Here is a 27,513-nt window from a genome sequence, read left to right on the forward strand (position 1 = left end):
AATTATAAACAATATGAATATATATATACAAATATCTCCATGCATGTATATCAAACCATGGAACTAGGACTGAGGGAAGGGGTGGATGGGCAGTTGGATGAATAGATGGAGAAATAGAATGGAAGAACTGTGATAAAAGTTATTTACATCCCCATGGGATCATACAAAAGCAAACAGGCACATTAGAAGACTGTCCTTTCTTCTCTTCAATTTTAAAACTAGCTACTATGTTGTTGCAAGAACAAGTGAATATTAGGAAAATAATTATCTCTTTCTTTAGTATAACTTGTATACCTCTCTATCCACTATGGTCATTAAATCTACTTTATCTTCTTTTCTGCGCGTGAGCAGCTCCCTTCCCCACTGATGGGAATCATGCACACTCAGAGAGGAGAGGCTAGATCCCTACATATTTTTAAGATCAGACAGAGTATATTCTGCTGGTCCTTCAGGTGACATCATGCCCTAGTTATGCTGCATCAATACTGAAAAAGTTGGGCTTAAACAGAAGCAGCTGGTCCATAATTGCTTAGGTTTGGGGTTTTTTTTAATAATTATTCTTTTTTATTTCTGAGGAAAATGTAATCTAAATGGAGTTTATCAAGGTGGTAGGATAACACAGTTATTTCATACTTGTGGATGAAAGCTCTCACATGCAATGATGATCATACTATCATATAACAAAATCTGTCTTGTTTATGGAGTTATCGTGAGATTGTGTTGTGTCTTTTCCTTTACTTGTGTTCCATATTTTTCATTATGTTGTAAAAATTCAGCAGACACAGAAATAAGATTAAACCTAGCTAAACATTTCACACACAGCTCCTATATTTTTTTTCTCCCCCATGAAAATTGATTTGATTTGAAAGTGAATATATTATGTCATATAAAATGAAAGCAAGTTAGTTTTGAGACTACTGAGGAGCAAAAATTCACTGTTTTGATGGAGAGCCCAGTCCCCAGATATCTCATGTCTTCTGTTACCATTTATGAAATCCACTAAATAGAAAACCAGGCACAGTCATAAGAATGAAAGTTCAAAACGGATGACGAGGATAATGTAAAAAGTTTCCATTTCAGTAGGATTAAGCAAACCACTGGACATGACAGGTAAAACTAAATTAAAACTCCCTTCTTGGGGTATCCTGGTAACTTTTATGAGACTGGAGTTTGACAAGGGAAGCACGCAGTGGCATAATCTATTCTGAGAGTGGATGTGTGCAACCCCTTTCAGTTCCTAAAGTTGCACATTTTGTTAGTTCAGAATTTGGCTTGATAGGCCTACTTCCTCAAGTGGATTAGGAAAAGTCAGTCATGTACTAAGCAGAGCAGCTTTGCATTCAGCATGTGAAGTAAGAAGTGGTTATCTTTAGGATTTTGAATTTTATGCAATGTATTAAATGTCCACAGGAATCCATTGATAGAGCATGCTTATAGTAAAGTTAGCACAGTAAAGATGTTCTAAGAAAAAGATGGCTCTGGTGACATACATAAAATATTGCTGAGACAAAAACATTAAAAAAGGGCACATTTTGAAAATGTTTTGTCAAATATGTAGGAGACTTCTATTAAGCTTATGGAAAGCAAGCCATAAAATAAAAATCTGATTCAGGAACTTAAACTGCAGGCTGCATATTTAAAGATAAAATTATTATTTAAATATCATTAAGTTCTCTAAGGCACAAGACCATCTTTTTGTATCATTCCACTAGTAACATTCAGAATATGTTTCAGTTATGTGTTGCACTTGGGACAGGAGATATTCGTGGACATGTTACATCCTTTAGTTGCAAAGATTTAAGAGTGGTTATACACATTAAAAAATTCAAGGTGCGGTAGACTTTATATGCCTGTTCAGGCTTGATGTTTTTGTAAGTTCATTAGCACTCCTGGTTTGCAACAGTCATCTGGAAATGCCTTGAAAGAACGAAGTAATACTCTTGTGGTTCATGGTTCCTGATAATTCTTTCCTACACTTGAGAAAGAAACATCTTCAAAACTTCTTGGATTATCCATTCTTATCCAGAAGTACCATGTCTAGGAGCATGCAAAAATGAAAACATCTGTACAGCATATAAAAGAACCTAAACATCTTAAACATTATTTTCTAATACTTCCCTAAAAAAAAAAAAAAAAAAAAAAAGGCTTTTTTTTACAGTAAATTAAGGAAGTGAAAGTTACATTTTTTTTTCCAAACTGCTTAATCACCCTAGAGAGTTTTCTTTTTGTTATTATTTCTTGCTGATATTCTTTTTGAATATATACATTTGTTTTAGAAAGAGTCATTACATAAGTTTACAATTTCTAGCTCTTCAGATTATGGAGAGCATCTTAAAGACAACTGGATAACTAAATTTAATAGCATTGCAAAGTGAGAACTTCCTCCAGCCACTTAAGTCAGCTTTTTTCACTTAAAAGCTCAGAAGCATCTTGCTATTTACTGCTGTACAAGAAATAAGAAATAGCTATCTAAAGTACACAATAATAATTCCTGGATAATATTTGTTGTGTATGGGTGTTCCATTTTGGACACATTATAAAAAGCCTGTGTGGTTTGCTTGCAATGTGAGTCACATAATCTTTGAGTAGCTAGAGAAGCTTAGAATTTCTTTGACAATTAAAATTAAATATTTTTTCAGTACTGTCTTAACAAAATCAGAATTCTAGCTGTCTCATAACATACAGAGTAGCATAGATTTAACTTTTCATAATTTTATTAATCATATTACTAGTATTGTAATATTATTAATCTATTACTACCAGTTAGAGGTCTAAAACTCATTGCTCTAATTATGTTTTAAAAGAAAATACAAGTTTATATGGAGATAAATAACATTGGATGATCCTTTTTTTTCCCTTTAGAGGCATCTGATGTGGCTTAAGACATTTCCAGTGCAATTCTAGTTAATTAAAGATTTGACTGTATTCCCCTTGTCCTGATTATACGCAAAATTCCAAATTGTTGATAGTGTAGCTCTTGTAAAATGGTCTTTGCAAGGGTGGGGTTGTGATACAAACTGCTAATCACCAGAGGCAGCAGATCACTTCAGGAGCAAATGCAGTGCTCCTTTGACTAAAGGTATTTCTTTATCTATGTCACAGCTGCAACCCTCCATTGCAGAATGCATCCTTTAGTAATTTGTGTTCAGAGTTGACTAAATCTTCACTATTGCTGCATTATTTGTGCCGAAGTCAACTCCTGTACAAATATCCTTCTGCCAGAAAGGCTGGAATATCTTCTCTGATCTTTGACTAAACACTGATATTCCGTGTAAATTCAGGTCAAGGTAACTAGAAGATTCAATAGTCCCAACTTACACATGTATTTTCAACACAGGACAGAAGAACACAAAGCACAGTCCTGGCCCTTCCTGTCAGTGATCCAGTAATTCTGTTTTCCCTTCTAAAAATTACACGGTATTGCTTTTGAATATTTGAGCTATTCAAAAGCAATATTGAGCCTAAATTTTTTTAAAGAGCCTTTTTTCATCATTCTTCTGAGCTACAAGTAACATCACTTATCAAAACAATCTTATAAAAACCTGTATCTTTCTTGTCCTTGAAGCACTACACTTGTGAAAACCACTTTTTTCCATATCCCCATGCCATATTCCCATTTTACCTCCATATTGGCACTATTAAAATCTCTGGGTTTTAAGATAGGACAGAGCATTAGTAACAATATGTTACCATGATTTCCTTTCTCTCAATGCATGCAAAATAAATTAACTTTCTGTACCTGTTCAGAGGAACAAAGCAAGAGCTTTTCACTTTGTCTTCCTGCTACTAAAGCAGGACTATTAATTGCTCAGGTCTTTAAATTTTCTCACAAAGTGAGCGTGTGTGTGTGTTCCACAGGATGGGAAGGGTGACTGAGCCCCATGAATAAATTTAAAAACAAAATAATATCTGCTCAGGGTGACTTATAAATAAATATGAGGCAACTGTTGGTGCCAAGTGTGATCATGCCACTTGATTGCTAGTTAAATCAGTCCAGATTTAAACATGTAAACTCCTTGATTTGTATGGAGCAAGACATCTGTAGGTGGTTTATTAAAACCTGCTGATGTCTCCAGACCTAAATTTGTGTGGATAGAGGCCTCTGGGTAGCTGTGTTGAAAAAGCAGAGACATACTTTTTGTCTGGTTACCTGCCTTGTACAGGTGTGCTTGAATAAATTAACATCAGTTACCTATGATGAGCCAACTGCATACATTACCAAGGGAGGTGAAGATGTAAGAAAGCTGCTACCTGCCTCCTGTTATCACCTCCTTGACACAGCAGCACCCATTTTTTCATCATCCTACTATGCTTGAGATCTTCTGCAGATAACTTTTAAGAGAATTATTTTCTATAAATGCACTCAATTCTAGGGATAGATAGCTCCAAGAAATAAGATATTTCACATCAGTCAGTAATTATTACTGTATTCCCCCTATACAATATAATTATCTGTCATATACAGCTTGAATTTCCTACAATAATAACAAGGAAATTAGGTTTTAAGATACTAGGTGTTTGATGGACCCCTTGGCAAGAGTCAAAAGGGCTTTTTTACCTTTTTCTTAAGATATGAATGTATTTATTCCTATACTACTGTTTCTGGACATGAACGCAGTACATGAAGAGACTAGCTACATTATCCAATACAATTGTATGAACCATTGGTTTTTTTCTTGCAGTGTCACTAAGTTGTGTGTCATTGCAAACATTCACATAATTCTTCCTTATGAAGAAAACCTGGATCATAAAGTAACATTTTGTGCACCTCTAACACAAAGCTAACTTCTTCCGTGAGTATTCATATTGAAAGCGTACTGCCTGTCATAATGGATACTCATCAGTGTGAACAAGAGAATCAGAATTAAGACAAGAATGCATAGAACTAATTACTTAATACATTTTTTATTTTTTATTCTTTTTTTAGAGAAGAAATAAAACAAGCCCTAGAAAGGCTACTCATGTGAGTAAACATGTTTATGTGAGTAAACATTGCAGAATCAGCTCTGGTATGGAGGGAGGTCTTTTCCAGCTACACATATCCATTTATTTTGGGTTTCAGTTGGAGGTTGCAGTTGTTTTTTAAAATGATCTTCTGACTTCAGTATATTGTTAATTTTTGGTACACAAAATGGTATCACTTTGAGAGCAAAAGTTCAGTTTCTTGTGCAGTGCAAGAGTCTCATTTTTGTGTGAATGTGCAGAATAAGTCAAGGACTTTTCAGTGACCTCAAAAGTTTATTTAAATAAACTGCTACACCAGGATTAAGATGCGTGGTGAATACTAGCCAAAAGCAAAACATGCATGGAACAATATTTACCTCTGGTATGTGTTGTGACAAATAGGGTAAATGTTTAATTTGTTTTATGTTTAATGAAAGGGATTTTTTGGGAAGACAGGACTGGGAACATGAATGCTTATTCATAATATCCTGCCTGTCCCTAGGTTTATAGGAAATAACTGTAAGAACCAAAAATCTTCCACAGAAAGTGGAAGAAAGTTAAGTATTTTCTACTTCTCTGAGTAAATGTAAAGCTGTTCCCGTATGTGGAGATGTCCTGTCTTTCTGAGTGTCTTTTGGAGGTGGGATAAAAACATCTACCTACCTTAATTCCTGTGGAGAAAGACTCCTAATGTTCTTTTAAACTTCACAGCAGAAGACTGTAATGTTTCTGCTACTATGGAGGAACTTGTACTTTACAGCTACAAGATAGCACCAGGGCACTACTCCCAAAAGCCTGGATGCATGGAAATGGAACAAGAGACTGCAACCTGAGAGATGTAGTACTCTCAGCTGGAGGAGTCTGGAGAGAAATAATGAAAGGGGGAGGGAGACACATTTGTGGCTGGAATGGCTGTGTGTTTACTGGCCTTTGGATTTACAGCTCTTGATCAAGGAGAGAGACACCAAGTACACAGATAAACTCTGTCATATATACATATATGATACATGTGCTTTTCTGTCTAAAAAGAGAAAATGTCACCTGAAGAGGAAAACTTTACATCCGCTCTTATGGCCTAACCAAAGATTACTTGTAGGTGAGGCCATTTTCTTCTACCCTTAATGATGATACTGATGATGCTCCCCACCCTAGATGTGGGCCATTTTATTCATTATTGTGAGCTGAGTGACCGTGCTGGGGCAAATATGAATTAAAGTTAAGTTTACCTGAAAGTAAGAAAACTGGTGAGGCAAGTCCTAGAAGAACAATAACCCACAAGGGGAAAAAATTAACAGGTGTATATGACTCCAAATAGCTACAACAGTGTTTTGAAATATAGTGTGCCAGTCCTGTGGTATATCTAGACAGAGGTGGACATTGTTCACAGTTGACCTCATACCAAAGATGCAGTCATTCCTAGGGTTTGTGAGGTCAGGGGGTATTACTTGAAGTAGAATTATGAAGTGGGTGATCAGTGTATTAAAACAAATCTCATTTGTGTTCATGTTCACTGTTTTTTGACAAGATAGCTCTTGGCTAGTAGGCCCAGGTAGATTGATTAAGAATTGCAGGGATCATTTTGCTGTAGCTAGTGATGTCTAAGGCACTGGACTGAAGGCAAATTTGCAACAGATGCATGAGAAGGGAGTGTTTTGCACTTGAATATGTCTTATTAAAAAGATTTTACTCAAAAAGATTTGTCAATTTGTTAGCCTTGGAGATAAGAAAACTCAAAACACAATCTGTCTAAATCTGGTACACCTTTTCATGGTTATACAAGTTGCTAGTGGTTAGCAAATGCGACAGGGTATAATAGCAGATTGGTAAAATAGATCCTATAATTGCAGGAGTATACTGTGCGGTTAGAAACAGTTAAGGGAAAGAATAACCAAACTATATACTGTATAGGCACTGCAAGTGCACTGCAAGACACTGTGCACAGCTCTTCACTACTCCTTAATCCTAACCTGCAGTACTCACCACCAGCACCTCTCTTCAGAAAAGATGGCCAGCTGTGCCATCAGTATTTTGATATTATGCCTTAGGTACTACAGTTGAAACCACTGTTTCATGTTTCATGGTATTATGCTGTAGATACTACAGTAGAAACCACCCATTTGCATCCAGCAGGTACAAGTAAAACATTCCCAGTGGTATTAGAGGTACCTCATATGGTAGGTCGGGACCTGAGGTAACACAGAAATCTCTCAGGTCTGATAACCACTTACGGCTCATCAGATGCTGAATATTAATGGCAAGCACTGGATATTTCCTGACAGAAGTTTTAAGCCCACCAATTCTGAAGAAAATCCAAGGCTTTTAGTAGTGCTTTCTACTTCCCAGCAACACCTTTTAAATGAGCAGTTTGCCTTGTGCTAAGCAAGTTTGTCTCCATTTTTTTTTTTTAATTAAGAGCTCATTTTGCATTTAAGCTTGACCTGAAAAGCATTACGTAAAAAGATCTGTCTAAGAAATAATTTAAGATTTTTGCCATAAGGCACCTGCAAGCTTTGTATAAATGGACCTGGAAGAGAAATGAAAGAGTTTTAGATTTGCCAAATATGTACACTGTTATAAAAAAGAAATGATTGTAGGACTTTGTTGGCATTGTGAATAGATGTAATATGCATAGTTTTGTATGGGGGAAAAAGGAGGAGAAAAAAAAAGGGTGGGATTGCAATAAGATATTTTTTACTGTCACTTTGCTTTTGCCTTTTTTTTTTTTTGAAAAGGAAAAAAAAACCCCAAACCTAACCTGTATGTCTGTGTCAAACTATATGAGTATGAAGCATAAGCTGTAAATTATAAGTTTTAGAAGTTGTTATTTCCAGTGTTACTGATTTTGATTCTAGTGCTTTACAAACTTTATTGCTTATTTTATTAACTAGGGAAAAGTGTTGCCCGCTTCCAGTTCAATATGTTTTTTGATTTCTCTCCCTCTTCCTCTCTCTCTCTCCTTTTCTTTGTTATGCCAAAATAAAAAAGCAAGTACACTTCAGCCATTTACAACTGAAAATGCAAACAGGACAGAGTTAATTTTGTTGTCCGTAAATCTTACATTGTAGTTTTGTGTTTAATGCACAAAATCCATAAATAAAGGTAGCCTAAACATGTATATATGTGTGTGTCTGTGGATGCGTGTACTGAAAGAAAACCTATACACAGCTGTGTTGGTAGATAAGGATCTAAAATTACACTGGATAGAAGGAGAATTCAAATTCCCACTTAGAAAAGGTAAATAAACCCTTGTTTCATGAAGAAGATGCACACAGATGATACATTGTGCAGGATTTCATGATGGGAGGAGGCATGCCTGGCAGGAAGGATAACAGATCCTGTGCTGGATGTCTCTCAGGTTTAATAGCCAGATAGGGGAGCAGCACTAATTCTGCAGTCTTTTTAGTCTGTTCCGTCACAGAAGTGGCACTGCTGGGTCAGTCAGCTCACTAGTAATTGTGTTTTACAGACTTCTAAAGCAATTGGCTCAGTCAGTCCCAATTCAATAAAAGTGGAGAGCGAGAGTGAAGAGCACTTTTGTTCTATTTTTTACTTGAAATTATTTCATTCAGCAGTCTGTCTTTTTTATTACCAAGATTTGACATTAGCACTCCAAGCTATATTAGCATCCATTTCAGCAGTTCAGTAATGGTATTAAAAAAACACTTAACTTCAACGGTGAATGGTTGTATGACAGTACCATAAAAATCCACATTAAAAAAAAAAAAAACTTATGTATTTGTCCCTGCAAATTATTTTTCACTTGTTTAACCACTTCAAAACTACACTGTCTTGACTGGTGTTTGCAAGTGCTGTAGCAGCAGGGAAGGCTTGTAAAGGAGGTGAGAAGCAACTGCAGCAACAGTGGCATGAAGGAAAAAAAATAAGACATTTATAGAGGAGGAAAAATGTAATAGGAACATGCAAGTACACATACATGCACAATAAAGACCTCTCATTTTGGGTGGGTGCCTGTCATTCAACTGAAGTAAGATTTTAAACTCAAATCACTCAAGGTAAGATCTTTGGCATCTTCCACATTTCTGGGATTTAATTTTGAACGCAGAATTCTGCAAGCTTGGGATGGCAGCCTAACTATCTTGGCACTTGCAGCAAACTCATAAATGACTGCATTAGGTTCTAAATTTTGATTAAACATTCTGTAATTAATCAATGGTAGACATGAAGCTGTTGGCAAAGTCCAGAGCTGCAAAATGTTTAAGACATAAAACATTACAAAGTAATTAGAATGTGCTCCTTCAAGAGAAGGATTGCCTTCAATAAAGAGGTAAATGATAGCATCATGTTTATTGTGGACGTAGGCAGCCAGTGCAATATGATAAACTGCAGGAGATACACATATCAGTAATCATCCACATTATTAGTGTCATTAATCATAATTCTAAAAATATGACAGCAGCAGCCAACTTTTTGACCAATTTTGCCTCTGCCTGTTGGCCGTTATAACTTCACTAATAGACTGCAGAGCTCCTGTGTGTGGCAGTTTGCATTGAGAATGGAAGGTTAATTATATTTGAGCTGCTGATTCCTTCTCTCCTTGGAAAAGACTGAGCACTTTGACAATCCCCGGAGCTCACTGCTGTTAAACCAGTAAAAGTACTTTATTGAAATTTTCTTTGTTGGTCAGGAATGAGTGGATGTTTCAAATGAGATATAAGCGCCAGGCTGGGACGGCCGCTAATGTTTCTTCCAAAATAATCCTTGGACATCAAGCTGAACTCATACTTCCCTTAGATGTCTTTGCACAGTCTCTTGTGGATGGGTAAAAAGTTGAAAATTTAATAACCTCTGACAATAGTATGTATGGAAGAATCTCTTAGGATTGAAATTACTGAGGAGTTGGGACGTCAGTGAAGGGAAGTTATAGGATAATCAGCTATCAGTTGACCTGAAAGGGGTACTTATTTAGTAATGTAAAATTACTAATAGAGGAACCCTGTAGAAGTGCCACATAGTATTTGCATTTGTAGTTCCTCTGTATTATACAGATAAACCCAGACTTTTTAGACAAACAAAGAAGTGGGAATGAGAATTACCTTTGCATTGTGACCAAATGAAATGGTTTATTTATTTGCCATGGAACCTGAAATCTTACAAAACTGTCCCTGGATCTGCAGATTTATTATGAATTTGAACTTGTAATGCAATTGGTAAATAGTCTATGAACCTTCCAAGCAAATAATGAATAATGTACTGCTGTTATTAATATCTAGGAGAGAAGAATTGGTTTCAAAACAGAATTATGGGAAGCTATGTGTTCTGGCTGTGTTTTATCTTTTTTGCGTTTACTAAAACTTGAAACTTAGTAAAATTCATGAGTGGGATGCTGAACTGAAGGGCCTGTTTGCATAAAATCTTGCAAAATTATCACATTTTACATGGCTGTTGTAACAGTGAAATAAAGGGTGAAAATGTCTGATTTTTTTCCAACATGTAATATTTAGATTATTTGGGGTTGAAAAGAAATGTTAATTCATGCAGTTTGGCACAGATTCTGTGTGGAAATTGTCTCAGTACTTCTTAAGAGGAAATACACCTTGTGTGAAGGATGAACAAAATACTTCAACACACAGGAGATGAGGTCCTAATGCATGTCTGCTATGCAGCGCACAGGGATAAACTTTTCCATAGAGTACGTGTAGATGTGTAGTTTATGGCAGTTGGACTGATTGTCAATGGTGCTGAGTACCTGTAATTTCCATTGAAGGATTTTGTGGTAAATCGGATGACCTTCTCATGCATGTAACATTGCTACACTCAATTAGTTCACTTAGGAAATATTCTGTCAGATAAATCTTTTTATTCTAAACTTTCTCAACCAGTCCGGATGTTAGACAAGAGTGCTGGCTATTTTGTAACGAGTCTGTTTTGCTTCCAGGCAGCTAGTAAAGTGAGAGGTTGAAGTGTTGCAACACAATTTTGATCATTTCTGAGTAACTTGGCAAGTACGCCAGTGGTTGTGCTTTCTGTTTGTAATATCTTTTGATCTTTAATGGACAACAATAGTAATATATTAAGAGAGCGACATGACCTTGATGCTTCTGAGCACACACAGCTGTTATGAAAGTGTAATTCTGTTCACACCGTAAGGACCGTCTCACTAAACACCTCAACAGGTATGTACTGAATTATTGGGCCTTTCAAGAATCCTTGATTTTACATTTCAAATTGTTTGGTAGCAAACATTGCCATCAGGTATTAGTTCTACATTTAACCTGAGTATTTGCTCACAGTCAGCTATCCTGCCTTCCCAAATGCCATCTCTGCATTGACATTTTTTATGCATTCCACAGCAATGACAAATTGTTTTCAGACTGTAACTGTGGATTAAGTATGCAAAAGGCATGTTTGCCACTGCCAACAAACCAATAATTCTCACTAACATCTTCAGAGTTACAACATTTATAAAGTTGCAAAGTGGAGTAAACAAACCATCTGTTTGGCTTTACCATATATGTCATGCTCTCTTATTAGCATATTACGATTCATTTAGTAAACAAATTTGGTGATTTCGTTCATGTCAAAGTTAGAGGGAGCTTGAAGATGATTAACATTCCTGGGACAGGCACATTAATACATTGCTTCCTCTGCAAAGTTAAATGGCTTCTCAGGAGAATCACCCCTTGTTGACAAGATGAGACTGTCAATTTTGTTTGCCTGCCACATTAGGGGCCATAAGGGGATGGGAAGCTCTGAGAAAGAGGAGCCGTGTAGGCAGCATAATTCACTGCGAATTGAAAAAAGAAGTCTAATTCTGATAAATGGTCGACCCCAATATATCCTACCTGTTATTACAACAGACGTGCCGTATCTGTGCAGTAAATTAGTTAAACCCCTAAAGAGTTTGATGGGAGCTTATCTTCAAGTGAATAATTTGAGTGTAGAGGGAGCTGTCTTCGTGACCAGTGTGAGTGATTTGTTTCATATTGAAAGGGATTGAAATGACTGGGCTCCACATCTTTAATTTGCAAGAACTTGCTTGTCCTTTATTTCCTGTATTTAATAAGCACTGTTTTTTTTTTCACTTTTTTAATAGGTGCTGAACTGTATTTTACCTTTTGGATTTTCTTCCTATGAAAGGTTAATATTTTTCAGATTCTATGCAATTTAAAGCCTGAAGAACTGATGTTATTACCCAAACTGTTCATGTAGAAATGCCGTGTTTTCATTGGGTAGTATAGTATTTGTCTTCATTTATTGTTCTAGCATGTAACCGCTATCCCTACTTTTCCCCTTATGTTTAGAGGCAAACTAAACATGATCAAATATATGGAAGTGCTACTTCAAAGGCTGAAACCTTGGCTCTGTTCAGATAAATGGGAATTCTATAATTTTGGTCAGATGAGGATTTCAAACCTTTATTATTTTTGCTTAGATTTATGGATTTTTTTTTTTTCATTTTTAACTAAAAACAAACAAGCAAACAAAACTGTGTCAAAGCCTGCTGGTAGAGTGGCAAAATTAGAACAAAAATTAACTGGGAAAATAATTTCTTTAACAGTTTCCATTACTAATTAAATTCCAGGAACTGTTTTATTGTTGATTCTCTTAAGTAAATGTGGGAAATTATTGCTGCTTCCTTCTTGAAAAAATATCAGAATTATGTACATTGTTATATTTAGCCAGAGTCTTACTTTCTGGTTCTTTGATTTTAGCTGCATGAAACCCAGCACTTTCAGTCTGCAGAGATTCTGAAAAGCATAAAATTCTGGGTTTACTTTCTGTTCTGTTCACATATCCTGAGCCTTTCTATGAGCTTCAGGCTTAAATAAGCACGAAAGGAACATGAAATGGAGGTAAGACCACAATACTTTGCTGAAATTTTTAAACAAACCCATAAATCTTAATTGACAGCCTTTGAGGTGAAAAGAAACAAAGAGAACTTTGCTTTAACATTTAGTTATAGTAAAAACGTAGGCTGAATACTAAGCTGAAGATAGGGGTGGAAAAAGTCTCATGGGAGGAATAACTAAAGATTCCTTGTTTATGATATTTTGAACCAGATTGACAGTGCTTAGTTTTAGACTAAATATAGCAGAAGGATACCTTGTAGGGAGCCTGTACAACCTGAGCAGTTACTTCAGTATCCAACTTTAAGAAAAGGTTTACCGATCTGTACATAAACCATCAGACAAATGTATCCTGCCTTTGATTTTGTAGTAGAACATTCTTAAAACTGCTGAAGATTGTGTGGTTTCATGTTTTGTAAACCAATAGAGCTTCTGTCTTCTTAAAAAAAAAAAAAACACTAAACCAAACCCAAAGAAATCTACTATTACCTGAAAGAACAGTATTTAACACAAAATAGTTTAATATTGATTTTTAATGCAGTAAGTCTCCAATATAATTTTAATGCATTACTTAATGCTGAGATCACTTATTTTATCTTAAAGAAAAGCTGTCAAAGACTGATGGCCCCCTGCTGTGACCTCCTGTCTGTGATTTTTTTTGCAGTGTTAGAATGATAGGGTTGGGTGGTATTACTTAGGCAAATAGTGTATTTGCCAGAAAATACCTTTTTAGAACATTTAAGTAAAACAGATTGGGATACTGATTTATTTGGAAACATAGGAAGAAAAGGTGTGGTGGGATAGAACTAGAAATGTGGGAAATTATTCACTTTGGAATTTTAATGAACAATACAATGTGCTTTGATGTTTGAGTGAGATTTTCATCAGGGAACTTTGTCACACCCAGCCAACAAGGAGCAAGAGGCCAATAGCTAGGACATTTAACTGAGACATTGGTTGGCTTGGCCTTTCAGTCTGACAGCATCAGGGACTGGAAAATGGGTTTCCTGAGGCCGTAACCGATTGCCCTAACAATTACACTGCTGCTTCATTCTCCTCTCTTTTTCTCTTATCCCCTTAATATGTAAGTGTAATCATATTTTCTGTTTCTAAAAAGTTGAGAAAATAATGCTTAATGTTTCATTTTCAACAGCCTGCCCTGTCCCAAACTGTGAACAACACATTCCACCCAATTTTTCATGCAGTTAGGTTTGTGCTCCGTATAATACTTGAATTAAAATTAACAGGTTTCTCTTTATCATCCAAATTCCCCAACTCTGCTGTGCACATCAGAGATGAGGCTTGCCCTGGTGCAGATAGGCGTGCAAGCACAGGTGCATCTGAAGTTGGCCTGGAGTCATGCATAGAATTCATGCCAGTTCCTTTGCCAGGACAAATTCTACTCTCTGATACATTTCTCCTCACTCACTTCAGACAGAAATAAGAAGACTGACTAAGTAAAAATAAACTAAAATAAAGCAGCCATTTCATTTTTCTTTGCAACAAATGGATAGTAAATTAACAAAATCAGATTCATTGCCAGTGCAGAAAGAAACTGCCCAGTCTGGGTTTATGAGCTGTGTAAATGGCATGTACATTTAATTGACCATATTTCCTAGGTCTTCTGTTGATGCCTAGTGCATCTCTCACTACAGGAGCTTGCTAGTAGTAGGTGGGGTGAACCGACAATGAATTCTAATTATGGAAGAATACTTCTGTGAACTTCACAAGAGGAGGCAAATGTTACCTACCACCAGTGAGATCATACCCACAGTCAGAGATCTGCTGTAGTCACTGTAGTGCTCTGCATTGTGTTGCCACTGAAACTCTTGTCTGAAAGGGCAGTGGTGAACTGGGAGGCGAGATACCCTTGCCACTTGGCCCAAACCACAGATTTCGTATGTATCATCATATGGATGGATCAATAAGGATCTTATTAGGTCAAGTATTTTATGTTTTCTCTACATATATATACCTCTGCCATCCACTGGGGTTCTTCAAGGTTCTTTCCCTGCAAATACAGCAGCAAGTGCAGTGTAAAGGACTCCAGATATGGTCTTAAATTAGCTACCTCAGGTATAAGGAATAATGGAGCCACAGCAAGCTGAAGCTCAGCTGGTTTTGGCATACCTTGCTTCATGATTTTCCAACTGTTTAATGGCAGTGCTTGTGCACTGGCGCAAATCACTCTGTCCGAGCTGTGCCTCAGCTTACTCATGGAACGTTGGTAACGTACCTGGGAGCAGTATTCAGAGAAGGAAATGGTAGCATTGTAAATCACATCGGGGAACAGAACAGGTATAGCAAGAAACTATAGGTGCTGTGGGGAGGAGCAGATGAGCATAAGACAAGGTGTCTAGGATTGGCTGATAGCTGGTAGTGGACTTGTTGGGATTTGAGAGTGAAAAAGCAGGGGAGAAGTAGTTGGATTAGGATAGAATATTTCAATTTGGTTTGGAGAAGGGGATCTGGGAACTACTGGAACAATTTAACATGGTTGAATAAGTACATTTTCAAAAAAAAAAGCAAGGAAGATCAGCACTGGATGAGAGAAGGAAAAAATAGTCATATTTATAAAGAGAAAACATAATTTGGACTGGGCCAATATTTGTGATGCTAGATTTTTCTTCTCATGTCTTTCTTTCTGCTGTTTGCAGCTACTTGGTCAGATTGCACGTTGGCAATACTCTTCTGCCTTTATATCTGAATAATAGCCTTCATAGCTTCATCGCAAGTCATGCTTCATTTCTGCCCCTAAGCTAAACCCTATTCTATCTGGCAATTGCCAGTGCTTGTGTTTTCCCAGAAAGTGTCTCTTTATAAACTTCCGTGTCTGTATCACTCCTCTTTCTAGCCTGCTTTTATCCATACTCTTCTTCCTTAGTTCCATTTTTTTGATTATGGATCCATTTTTTGTAGGTGTCCTTACATGCATGGGCATGTTCCTCCTACACATAACTTTTCACAAAGAAACCTTGGGAATGCTGCTTTCAATCCTGAACATACCATCTTTATGAAGGGCACCGTAGAAGTAGCACCTTGCACAGGATACTCAGTCTGCGCCTCATGGTGCAATGCTACATTTAGTTGTTTAGCAGATGGAAAAGGGGTGTAGGGTCAGTCTCTGAGCAGTCTAGACTGGTGCATCTATGAAAATACACTTTTCCTTCCTTTCTATCCCAACAATCATTCAGCTACTGGACATGTGAGTTGCTCGTATCTTCAGCGCACAGTATTTTTAATTCTGAGGTTTTAGCCTCTGTGACTTTGGTTTTGTTATAAGATTTCAAAACTTGATGTTGAAATAAATGAATATTTTCTCACAATTTCTTCCTCCCATCCCTACCAGGATGTTTTTGCATATGATATTTAGGAAGAGTATTAAACACAAGTGAAATAGATTAAGAAATGAATGTAAAAGAATCAATTCTTTTGAACTGTGGTTGCATAATGGAAATCGACTGCTATGAATGAACCTATGTTCAGAAGTTACGAACAGCAGAGCTAATGCACTGCCATGAGTTCATCTTTATTATTGCATTACACCTGAATCAATTGATAAAGTAGCTTCTTTTTAAGGCTAGGAATGGCACTTAATTGAATAAAAGTCGATGTAATTATATTAGGAGAATCCAACAGTACTGCTGACAGCGGAAAAGGGACACTACTGAGCAGAGTGCCAGAACTGGTCCACACATTTCTGCACATCGTTTGCCTGACAGATATTATGGGCTGGTACATACTTTAACTAGATTACTGATTGCCACTGCTGTAAGTGAGAATTGAATCAGAGAAGCTTCTCTTCTTATCAGAGCATCAGCAGGGTTTGCATCCTTACACTGGTCTTTCTCAGAATGGCCTGTCCATCTGGGGCTCAGTGGCCCTCTTTAATGTGGTAATTTATTCTTATCTCTTCATTCAGTGAATGCTGGACTTATGTTCATTGCATGCCTGCTGGCTGCTGTTTTTCTCAGCAGCAAACCAAGGAAATAGGAGCACAGATGCATGGAAACAGTTACAGTTATCCTGACTAGTTTCTACACTGCAGCAAATTCCTGTACCAGGGGAGTGAGGGAGAGAAATCAGAAGAAATAAACACATGAGCACTTTATGAGTAGTTTGCAGTTAGCATTATGATGATAAGCACAAATGTGCTTTTATGATCTTGTAGTAACGCTGGTCAGTGTGGACATGCCTTCAGAGTAAGCATTTCCTGTACTGCACTTAGCAACTTTGCGTGGAACAGTGTGCCATCTGACATCAGCAAGGCAGGGGACTGCCAGGGCTACTGTTTATCATTCATGTATGTGTGCACTGCATGCATCTGCTCAAAACTCATTTGTGGATGATAACGGGGATGCTGTGAATTTGCTTTGATTAATTTGCTTTATGTTTTTCATATTGTATGTTGGAGTCAGTTTCCATCAGGACAACAGTATAAGTGAGATTACAACTGATAAAAATACAGTTTCGCAGTCAAGACTTTTTTAGAAAGTCTGTATTTTATTGGTTTCAGATATTATTTTCTTTTTCCTTTTTTTTTTTTTTTTAACACATATGTCTGGACTGGAATGTGAATTTGTTTTCTCTCTCTCTCCTCCCCCCCCCCCCCCTTCTCTTTTTTGCTCTTTTCTTTCTCTCTCTTTTGTGATCTCAATTTAGCAAAAGATTAGAAAGCTGATCTTATCACAAGGTAAGCTCAGCCTTCCTAAGTGCAGTGTGGGGATATGCATAATTACACTTCTGCTCCCTAAAAAAGCAATGGTGCTATACTTGCTTGTGTGAAAGAAGTGTTTCCCATGTGGGAGAAAAACAAGGAATACTCTCCACTTTTTCTACCCTTGCCCATACCTCTCAACTGTTTCTCATTAGGAGAGAAATTTTCCATTCTAGACCCTCCCTTACTGGAATAATTGCATCCCAAGCAGACATGCAGACATGATTCAATTAGACTCCAGTTCAGTATCAGTTTTATGTCAGAGAACAGTTACCTGCATTTGCAGGTGAGTGGGACAGATCACTTCTATTGCTGTGTTCTGTATTTATTCCCAAATGTTATGTGCAAAAGACAGATGAATCACAAAGAAAGTGATAGAAAAATACAGAAATTAACTCCACATCAATTTAATCTTCCTATATTTGCATTTTCCTCACTCATCTGCATTGTACTGCTGTACCCTATTTGAGACTTCAGTTGGTTGAGAGATATGTTTCAAAGGGTTTTGTAAAACAAAAGCTTTCAAGGAAATTTTGCTAATAGCTATTGTACCCCTTTCCCCTCCTGTTGCAGGTTTTTTTGGGGGGGGAGGGGGGGTGGGTTTCTTTTTTTTTTTTTTTTGTTGGTTGAGTTTTGTTTGTTTTTACTGTAGGATCTGAATGTCTGTAAAATATTTGATCCTTGTTGTGCCTTCCCTTGCCAATTTTATACCTAGTGCTTTTTTGAAAATTAAAGTATTCCTATGTTAAAACTCTCTTTCTCTCTCTCTCTTTTCCTTCCCCTTACACCCCCCTTACCCCCCTTCTTTTCCCTCCTACATTTGGGCTCTGATCTGCAATTTATAATGGGCAGACAGACTGGTGAGTCTGCATGTTGTAAATTGCGGGTTTGGGTCCTTAGCTTGCAAAGAATGTTATGCAGTAGAACTTCGCTAATTGTTTTCTTACTGACTTGAAAATCCAGTCACCTTCCAAAGAAACTGAGTAAATATTTGTTGTTTCCTCAGCAATGGTGCACATTCTGAATACTGAACCCTAAAGTTTTCTAATACTGAAAACTTTATACTGATTTCTTATTATTAAGCACTTTGACAAAACGAGCATGTTCTGTGGTCAGAGGTCTTTGATGTCTGTCATGTTGTTTGTTCGTTGCATTGCTAATTCAGAAAATGCTGTTTTTCAAAGAGGATTTCCTGACACTACTGCAAATCAGTGAGGTTCTACTGCAATGGGTGAATAAAGACGATGTCAAAAGCGGAGAGTAGAATGCAACATTTAAAATAATAGGCTGCTTTACACAGTTACTAATCCAAAGTCTTACATTTTGTTTGCAAGTGTAGAACTTTATTTCTTGAGAGCAAGGGCCTAGATTCTGTAAAACACTTGAGAATATTTCAACTTGCAGCTCTTGGAATCTGCTCCAAACCACTGACGTCAGTGACAGCTTTTCCAGTGTCTCTTGAGCACCCATGCTGACTTCAGCATATACCTAAACCAAAGATCATGCTCAAGAGTTTTAACTGATTTGAGGCAAAATTCTCATTGCCATTAGTATGGTCTTTTTGGTGGAAATTACGCTGCTTGGGTCACTGGGCACTGCATTGGACACCCAACTGGAAAAGTACAGGGAGGAGTGGCCGTGTCCTCCCAGAAGGATGGAACCAGTGACTTTGGCTAAGATTTTAGGAAACTTACATGTAGATTTCAGAGACTTGTTCTTCTAAACCCTTCAAGTCCTTTCCTTCTTGGTTTGGCCCAATTCTGAATCCCTTTATACCAGAATTAAATTATCAGAATCAGGACCTCCGACTATGTATCATTCAGTTACCTTTATTTTTTTTCTCTTCATATATTCCACTTACACAGTTATGTGAGTACCTACATATATATATATAAAAATATATATAAATAAAAGATATATTTATATGTATGTAAAATATATAAGGATATGGATATAGAGACAGACATAGATACAAACACACACAGATACTGCATATATTAATAATATTTTCTCTTGAAGCAAGGCTTTTAGGAAGGCCAGCAGGGATTCAGAAACCAAGAAAAGCATTTTGCATTTGCTGCTAGTGCAATTTATTATTTTGTAAATATCAAATAAAAGGGTTGTAGCTGCTGCTGGGACTAATGTTGAGGAGCAGTAGCTGAAAAGAAAAACAATATAGGGGTGCGGGGCTTGTTTTGGATTGGTTTTACATTGAAATTTGTTCACCTATAACAAGATTGAATTTTCCAAGAAACATGGATTGGGGATATTTTTTATGATAGATTTTTGATAAATCAGACTTTGGATTTGGTGCTTGATGACTGTACATTTAATCAAAAATAACATACGTTTTTCCTCTTCTCCCTTCCTTCTTCCTTTCTCAGACACAGTGCTAACATAAACCTGCACCGTAAACTGTTGACCAAAGAACTGGATGACATGGGCCTGGACACCTCACAGCCTTCTCTTAGTAAGGACCTCCGTGATGAATTTTTGGTGAAGATATATGGCGCTCAGCACCAGATGGGGCTTGACATAAGGGAAGACACCTCCTCACCTGCTGGTACTGAGGATTCCCATATGAATGGGTATGGCAGGGGCATATCAGAAGACTATATGGTCCTAGACCTGAGCACCACCTCCAGCATCCAGTCCAGCAGCAGTATTCATTCCTCAAGAGAATCAGATGCAGGAAGTGATGAGGGCATTCTCCTGGATGACGTCGATGGGGCAAGTGACAGTGGGGAATCTGCCCACAAAGCAGATGCCCCTGCCTTAGCTGTAGGTATGGGCACTGATGTCCCAGGATCCCTCATGTTCAACAGTGTTTCGGTGAGCAACGGTGGGATAATGTGTAACATTTGCCACAAAATGTACAGCAACAAGGGGACCCTCAGAGTGCACTATAAAACAGTGCACTTGCGAGAAATGCACAAATGCAAAGTCCCTGGGTGCAACATGATGTTCTCCTCTGTCCGTAGCCGAAACCGGCACAGTCAGAACCCCAATCTGCATAAAAACATTCCTTTTGCTTCAGTAGATTAGTTCAAAGATGGACACAGCATAATGCCAGCTCTCAGAGAGGGCCCACCACATTTGAACTGCCATATACAGTCGTCTCCCTTTATATATATATATATATATATATATAAAAATATACATATATATATAATCATTTTCTTTTCTAACAGAAGAAACACCAGGTGCTTTTTTCCCCTTTGTTGGTTGTTGGGTTGTTTTGTTGTTTTATTTTTTACATTTTATTTGGGATAGAAACAAAAAGGTGGGATCTTTAATTTGGGAGAACAGACCCTTCACAAAAAAAGCCAACAAAACCAAGAAATATACCCACAGAAAACTTGCAGTTGTCCCTAGTTCTATTAGAATGTTCTTGGTCATCTCCAAAAGGACAGTTTGTTTTACTCATGACTTTTGCCTGAAAAAAAGAATGAAAAACAACAACAACAAAAAAAAAAGCAAACAAACAAAAAGAAAAAAAAATCTACTTAGTTGTCTTTGTGTCTTCTATGCATTGGGGATAACGTTCTACTAAGCATGGCTGTTACACTTGTATATATATATTGAGCCTTGACAGGCCTATGATGTAAAACAATTGTATTGATGGTGGTTTAACTCTGATTTCTTTGCTTACTTTTTACAGTTACATTCAGCTGTTAGATAAACAGGAAAAATAGTTTGCTGGCTAGTCCTACTCATTTATGTTAGCTTTAATGCACATTTTTAAAAGAACCACGGTCTTGTTTTAACTACCTGCTAGATATAAGTAATACAGAGGTGCTGGCATGCTTTACAGTACCTGATCTAATACAGTTTTTTTGTCTTGTACTATTACATAAATCCAGTCATGCACTTTTTCGTACACTACAAGGGGATGTGTAATAATATCCATGCTTTTTTTTTTTTCCTTAAACTATTGCCATATTTTCAGTAAGTGTCTTTAAAAAAATACACTTAGATAAAAGTGGTCTGGTCAGTATGAGGGCATGAATGCCAAACAAAGAGTGTTAGTGTTTAGTGTTAATACAAAAGTGCCAACTTTGCACACATTTTGAAAAAAAGAAAATGTAGTTATTCACCATTACCACAGTTGTAGTTTTTGGACTACAGGAAAAAATACTTGGGAGGGAAAAAGGATAAAGTGAAACACAGAATTCTTGGTGCTTTTGTCAAGTGCCAATTATTACTAGAAACAATAGTGCATCCTCATTCCTTATAGAGTACATTACATAGAAGAAAAAAAAAAAAGAATTGTTTCATGTGAATCAGTGGAAAGTTTTTTCTTTTGTCAAACATGCATAATATTTGGGGATATAAATGCTGATACTACTTGTCACAGAACAAAGATGAATATAATTTTGTGTGCTTCTTACTATGGCCTGGATTTTTTGTGGTGTTTAAAAAAAAGGTACAAAAAGAACAGGGAAATAATGTTAACTATGTTGTTCTGTAAAGTTGTCTTTTTTTGCAATGGAGATTGCTGTAGTGTGATTAAGGCATGTTTTATAGAAGCAATCAGAAGAAATTAATGGCAGAAGCACTTAGAAGCTCTGAAAACATATGCTGGACTTTTTATTGGGTAACTTTCCCTTTGGATAAAATTAGGGTCCAGAAAAAAAGGATCTCTTATTGTGTTAATATTTTGTGTTTCACCAACATGGTTTTTCAGAAAATAATAAAAGTCCAAGAAGGATAGCAAGAAAGAGAGTAAGAATGGACAGGGAGAAAGAGCAAGCAGCTGAGAAAGGCAGAGAGAAAACGAGGCTGTCCTCTGAATCTTTTGTTTCTGGTGTTTACACGTTGCTTGAGCTGGTAAACCACACTGGCAGCCTGAGTTACCACAACATACTGACTGAGTGATGGTATTTACTTACGTTCAGTCTACAGCCAAAACCATTTGGGTGTGTGTTGTAGACTCTTTTCTTTACAAAACCAATAACAATAACAAAGCAAAAACAAACAAGCAAACAGACAAAACCACAAGGGATATTCCAGTGTACAATAAAATATGCCTTCAGTGAGAATGTGTTCCTTTTCTGTATTGCTGACCCAGAACATTATTCTTCTTAGCCAAGAGTCAGAAATGCTCCATTGTTTCAGCTTGTCATTGTTTTGATTTGCTGTGCATTTTGATTATTCTTACCTTGATGTCCACTTGAGTACTTAACTCATGTTTTCTAGAGGAAACTCTTAATATGGATTTCCTCATTTTTAGTACTCTTTATGCATTTCAGTATTCTTGTTTCCAAAAGTAGGAATCAATAGCTAATAAATCAGTGTTTGCAGTTGTAGAAAATAAAAGAAAAATCTTTCTAAATGAATTCTCACTATGTTCTTATGGATTACAAACCTCTGATAATTTTTTTGATGCTGTACACTGATGAAGCCCGGGAAACATTTGTGGATCCCACAGAAACTGTAAGGAAAATTTAACAAAAAAAAAGAAACTTTATAGTGAAAAGCTGTAGCAGTTTCACAGACTTTTTTCTTTCATCTTTTTTGTTTTTCCTCAAACTCTCAGCTACTTTGCCTTGTTAAATTGAGTGGAGAGATCTGCTTTGCTTTGGTTTATGTTGTGCAAGCTCAGTGTGTTTGTGAGAAAGGGAAATTAGTAAGGGTGCATTCTTCTTAAACACATGGACCTTTGTAGTGTTATCTGTACTGAACTCCCGTCCCTCCTCGCAGGCTATTAAGACAAGGAAGATGGAAAATCTAAAAAAAATCCTCAACAAAAATTGAATGGTATCTACAGAAAGAAAATCTCACTGTTTCCTAGTGTGTACGTTATAAATAAATATCATTTTTAATGAAAAACACATTTGAAGTATATAAATAATTCCTCACTGAATCAATCACTGTTCTGCATTCTCATTTCACTCTGTTTCTGTAAGAGGTCAAACGGTTTTGGTAAACTTGTTTGGAAATTTAAACATCATCAGTAGATAAATTCAGCAGATGAATTACAGAGGAAAAAAATAATCTGTTTATTACACAGAATGAAACAGACCATTCTGAAATGTAAAGAAGCAGACACAAACCTCAAAAAAGCATTATAAGCTTTGCAATCCTACTTTTATGACATCCTAAACTTCATTCAAATTTTGCTTGAGCTATGTAGGAGATACCATCTCTGTTTTGTGGACAATGTTACTCGTTATTTCTAGGTGAATCAAGCAGTTTCTGCAGTGCTAGTGATACTAATGACAGAATTGTCTTTGTGTTAGAAGGGCACTTACACTTACATTGAATTGAATGGCATTTCCCTCCTTCCTACTTACCATGAACGTCTATGAAAATCTGTATATATCAGAATTGTTCCTGTGGTGGAGTTTGTATCATCTAAAGTTACCTGAAAAATCCTTAAAAGGGCTGTGTTGTAGAAGTTTGGCTTTACCAGCAGAAAGTAGCATTTCTGGTTGATTTTAGTAGCGACCCAGACTGCAATAAGCATAATGACCAAATATCTCATGTGTCCAGCACATGGCATGGCTGTAGTTGTGTGATGACAAGATACATGTTGTGCAGTTGCTTATGCCATCACAAACCTGCAGGTATCTCTTCAGTTTCCAAATCTTGTCAGTCTTTTTACAAGAATTAGACCAATTTTGAGGAAGAGATTTTTCATTTTACGTGGATTTTGTTCCTTCTTGTTTGTTTCTTATACTTTTATGGTCAGTCTTTTCACCTTGTTTCACTGTTTTTTTTATTCAATGTAGTTGTATTTTTCTGTAAATATCAAGAAGTCTTTATCTGAATTTAGGAAATAACTCTTTGTACTATCCCCCTTTGGGATCGGAACTACTTGTCTGGAGGTTGTTAAGCATTTTTCTGGGTTTCGGAGGGGAGGGGGGTGGGTCAGGAAAGGATGTGATACTGGTGAATCACTAGGTATTTTTTGAAAAGCTGTATGAGGCAATTTTGAAGGAAAACAGCACAGTCAAAGCACAAAAAAGGGAACCAGGAGTTTTAATACCATCAGTGGCCCCTTCTCACTGTTTAGTCATGGACAGATCACATCACTTACCCATCTGCTAAAATACGGCTAATACTAACATGATCTTCCCCATAAGTGTGCTGCTGTGAGGACTAACTAGCTGGTGTTAGTAAAGAGCTAATTTGAGTCATAACTATTTTTGCACACTTTACAGTATTTAGTCAATTTTTCTGAACTATAACTCAACCAGGTACATTTCATTATGGCTGAGATTTTAACTTTGCCTCTTAAACTGCAGCTGGCTCCATGGTGACACTGTAGTCATCCACACAACATATAAGCACTCTGTCACTGAGTCACAGCTCAATTTGACAAAATGTGGAAGATACAGATTAAAAAGCCTATTAGCATATAAATACTACGCTTAAAAATATCTCAAAGGCTTTTTATGACTGAGTTCACAGAATTTGTATGCTTCCTAGGGATCTGTAGATGCTTTACGGAGAAAATATTGTGCACCATGTTTGCTGTGAGTGTATTTACTTACTTTTCTCCCTCCCTCCCTTCCTTCCTCCCTTCCTCTCTTCCATCCTTCCATCCTTCCTTCCTTCCTTGTGCACCATGTTTGCTGTGAGTGTATTTACTTACTTTTCTCCCCCCCTCCCTCCCTCCCTTCCTTCCTTCCTTCCTGTAAATGAAAGTCTGCTTTGTCTGCCTGTTTCAGAAGTTTTCCATCACCTACGTACGTGTTTCCTACTCCATCCCCCCAAAAAAGGGACAGTTTAGGGAAAAAAGTAGAGTCAGGTTCTACACAGTAAACTTGCTGTCAGGGGTGACCAGCACCTCTTTTGATCTGGTGCAGTGCAGCTAATAGGAAGCTGGACTACTGCAATCCACTTGAGTTTTCCCTGAGTTTTAGTCTTCAGTTAACACAGTTAAGGATCTAGCATGGCTAAGTATATGGGGTAAGAATGTGCCTAAACAATAAGATCAAGAGCTGTGTGGGTATGGGGAAAGGTCAGAAACATAATGATTCAAGGTCTGATGTGTTCCAAAGATAGGAACCAGAGATTTAGTTCAAAAATTTCTCCTTCAATATGTACAATATTTTAAAATCAAAGTGCTTGTTTTGGACCCTTTTTCCACACAGTTGTTAGGAATGTCAGCTGTCATCAGAAAACATGACATCTTTTCAGAAATGTATTTATACTCAAATTCTGCAGGAATTTCATGACATCATTAGTGGCAGGTGAAGGAATAAGGGAGAGAAAGCGATCTAGGACCGTGCACATGCTGCGCTGAATTTTTTGTGCCAGTCATGTGAACAGACCTATTACTCCTTCTTCTGTCCCCAGAATGTTTTTTGTCAATTTCCTCTTTGGGTTGTGGTAACAAAATTACTCTTTCAAAAGAGATGCAAAGGTGTCTGTACTAAGGGCAGGAAGGCAGCAGGAGTTCTCTGTGGGGAAAAGGTGAGTGACAGACACATGACAGCAGCTGGTATATGTCAGTTTCTTCTTCTTATTTTTAGTTTGCTACTTTGCTACTTTGCTGCTGTAGTAACTCAACAAAACAGTGACTGTAGTGCTACTTTGCTAGATAACCATCAGTGTATTCTGCTGTCAACACATGATGAGTTGGGCTTTTTTCCCCCTCTTGTAGGGACATAAAAGGAACTTTTTTTCCATACTCATTTCTACTTTATGAACAGTGTAACATCATATGATGGACTGAACCTTTCACCCACATGTTTGCCCAAGTACATGTCTGTTCCAGTCCCATGGTTTCTGTCTCTTCTTGCCAAGCAGCGTTATCACTGCCTTTAAAATGGCCTGTAACAGAGTGAAGCAGTAACTTTTTTACATAAGTAGTATTATCTTGAATCTGTAGTTAACCAGTCTTATGTAGCTTGTTTTCTCTGGTTTTCATGATGTTGAATGACAGCTTTGATTTTTGGATCAAAATATTGATCATGTATATGCCGATACTGTTGCTGTTGTTTGGCACTGGCACTGAAAGGAAAACAGTTCTGGACCACCAAAGGGTTAAAAAATGGACATGTTTTTGACAAGTCCTCTTGACTTTTGCCAGTATTATTGTTCATTATGATGACACTGTATTTTTTTTGAATAGCAGTTGTAGTTGTCATAAAACTATTTTCCCATTCCTCTCCTTTAAAGTGTGATGTTGTAAATTCATGTGACCTTTCCTGCAAAGAATAAATATTTCTTTTTTTATATAAGATCTCAAGACAAGGCTTGGTTTGTAACAAATAGTGGCCCATTACGAAGCAGGAAAAAAACCTGAGCTGAGCAGAAAGAAGCTTCAGTTCAATTTCACCTCATATCTTTCTAATAACTTACTTGTCACTTTATTACCTTCCAGTAATGTGAATGCTGCTGACAAGACTGTCACACTAACAGCAGACAACACCCTCTCTTCCTTAGCTCCAGCTCTCCTGGCTACTTATTGCACTGGCCCTGAAGGGACACAAACTAATAGTGTGCTTTCAAGTTCAGCACTTGGCCATCAAATATAAAAGGATGCGTAATTGCCTATTTATCCCCTGTGAAGGGGAAATTGAGTATAAGAACCAGGCCCTCCCCATACCTTGACACACACACACGCATGCACACACACATCTGCAGTGAGTGAAGGGAAGTCCCACCTGGAGCACTTCGATTTGTCTTTGGGAAGCCCAAGGCTGCCACTGGCTGCTCTATCGAGCTATCACACAGACAGTAACAAGACGGCTTCTTAACAAAAGATTAGCTGAGAAATACTGTCTGTGATGGCACTTGTGTCTGCTTATGTAGCAACTAATTGCTTTGTATTGGCATAAGCCATACTGTGCCTGCTAGAAATAGTTGTGTGAATTTGCTTCAGGGCTTGCTGTGTAGGCTCCATGGCCAACAGGATATGCAGTCTTTTTCTGGTTTAGCCCATCCCTTCGCAAATTTTAGGGCAATACCATCCTTTTGGATTTCTGTGATGGATGCCAATTCTAGATATCCTTTCTGCAGTGACAGGAACATCTCCTCCTAAGGTCAGTGCAAACCTCAGTAAAGTGTTAGGGAAACATATCTGAGGCA

At 37.2% G+C, this 27,513-nt stretch overlaps 1 protein-coding gene across 6 annotated transcripts in view; it reads left to right on the forward strand.

Moving 5' to 3' along the window:
- The window catches only part of BNC2 (basonuclin zinc finger protein 2), a 341,698-nt gene extending 318,395 nt beyond the window's left edge, over nucleotides 1-23,303 (forward strand). For 4 of the 6 annotated variants that reach the window (XM_062608994.1, XM_062608996.1, XM_062608995.1 and 1 more), the window contains one exon: nucleotides 19,854-23,303. In XM_062608994.1, the coding sequence (XP_062464978.1) occupies nucleotides 19,854-20,514 (661 nt within the window). In that variant the 3' untranslated portion in view covers nucleotides 20,515-23,303. Of the gene's footprint in view, nucleotides 1-11,998; nucleotides 12,043-17,414; nucleotides 17,446-19,853 lie in introns of all 6 variants that reach the window. The other 2 variants (XM_062608998.1, XM_062608999.1) reach the window with 2 other exon arrangements.
- Nucleotides 23,304-27,513: the final 4,210 nt, after the last annotated feature.

This window comes from Pezoporus occidentalis, unplaced genomic scaffold (genome assembly GCF_034315485.1).
Source record: "Pezoporus occidentalis ecotype Australia unplaced genomic scaffold, CSIRO_AGI_Poc_V1 ctg133, whole genome shotgun sequence".
Lineage (NCBI taxonomy): Eukaryota > Metazoa > Chordata > Aves > Psittaciformes > Psittacidae > Pezoporus > Pezoporus occidentalis.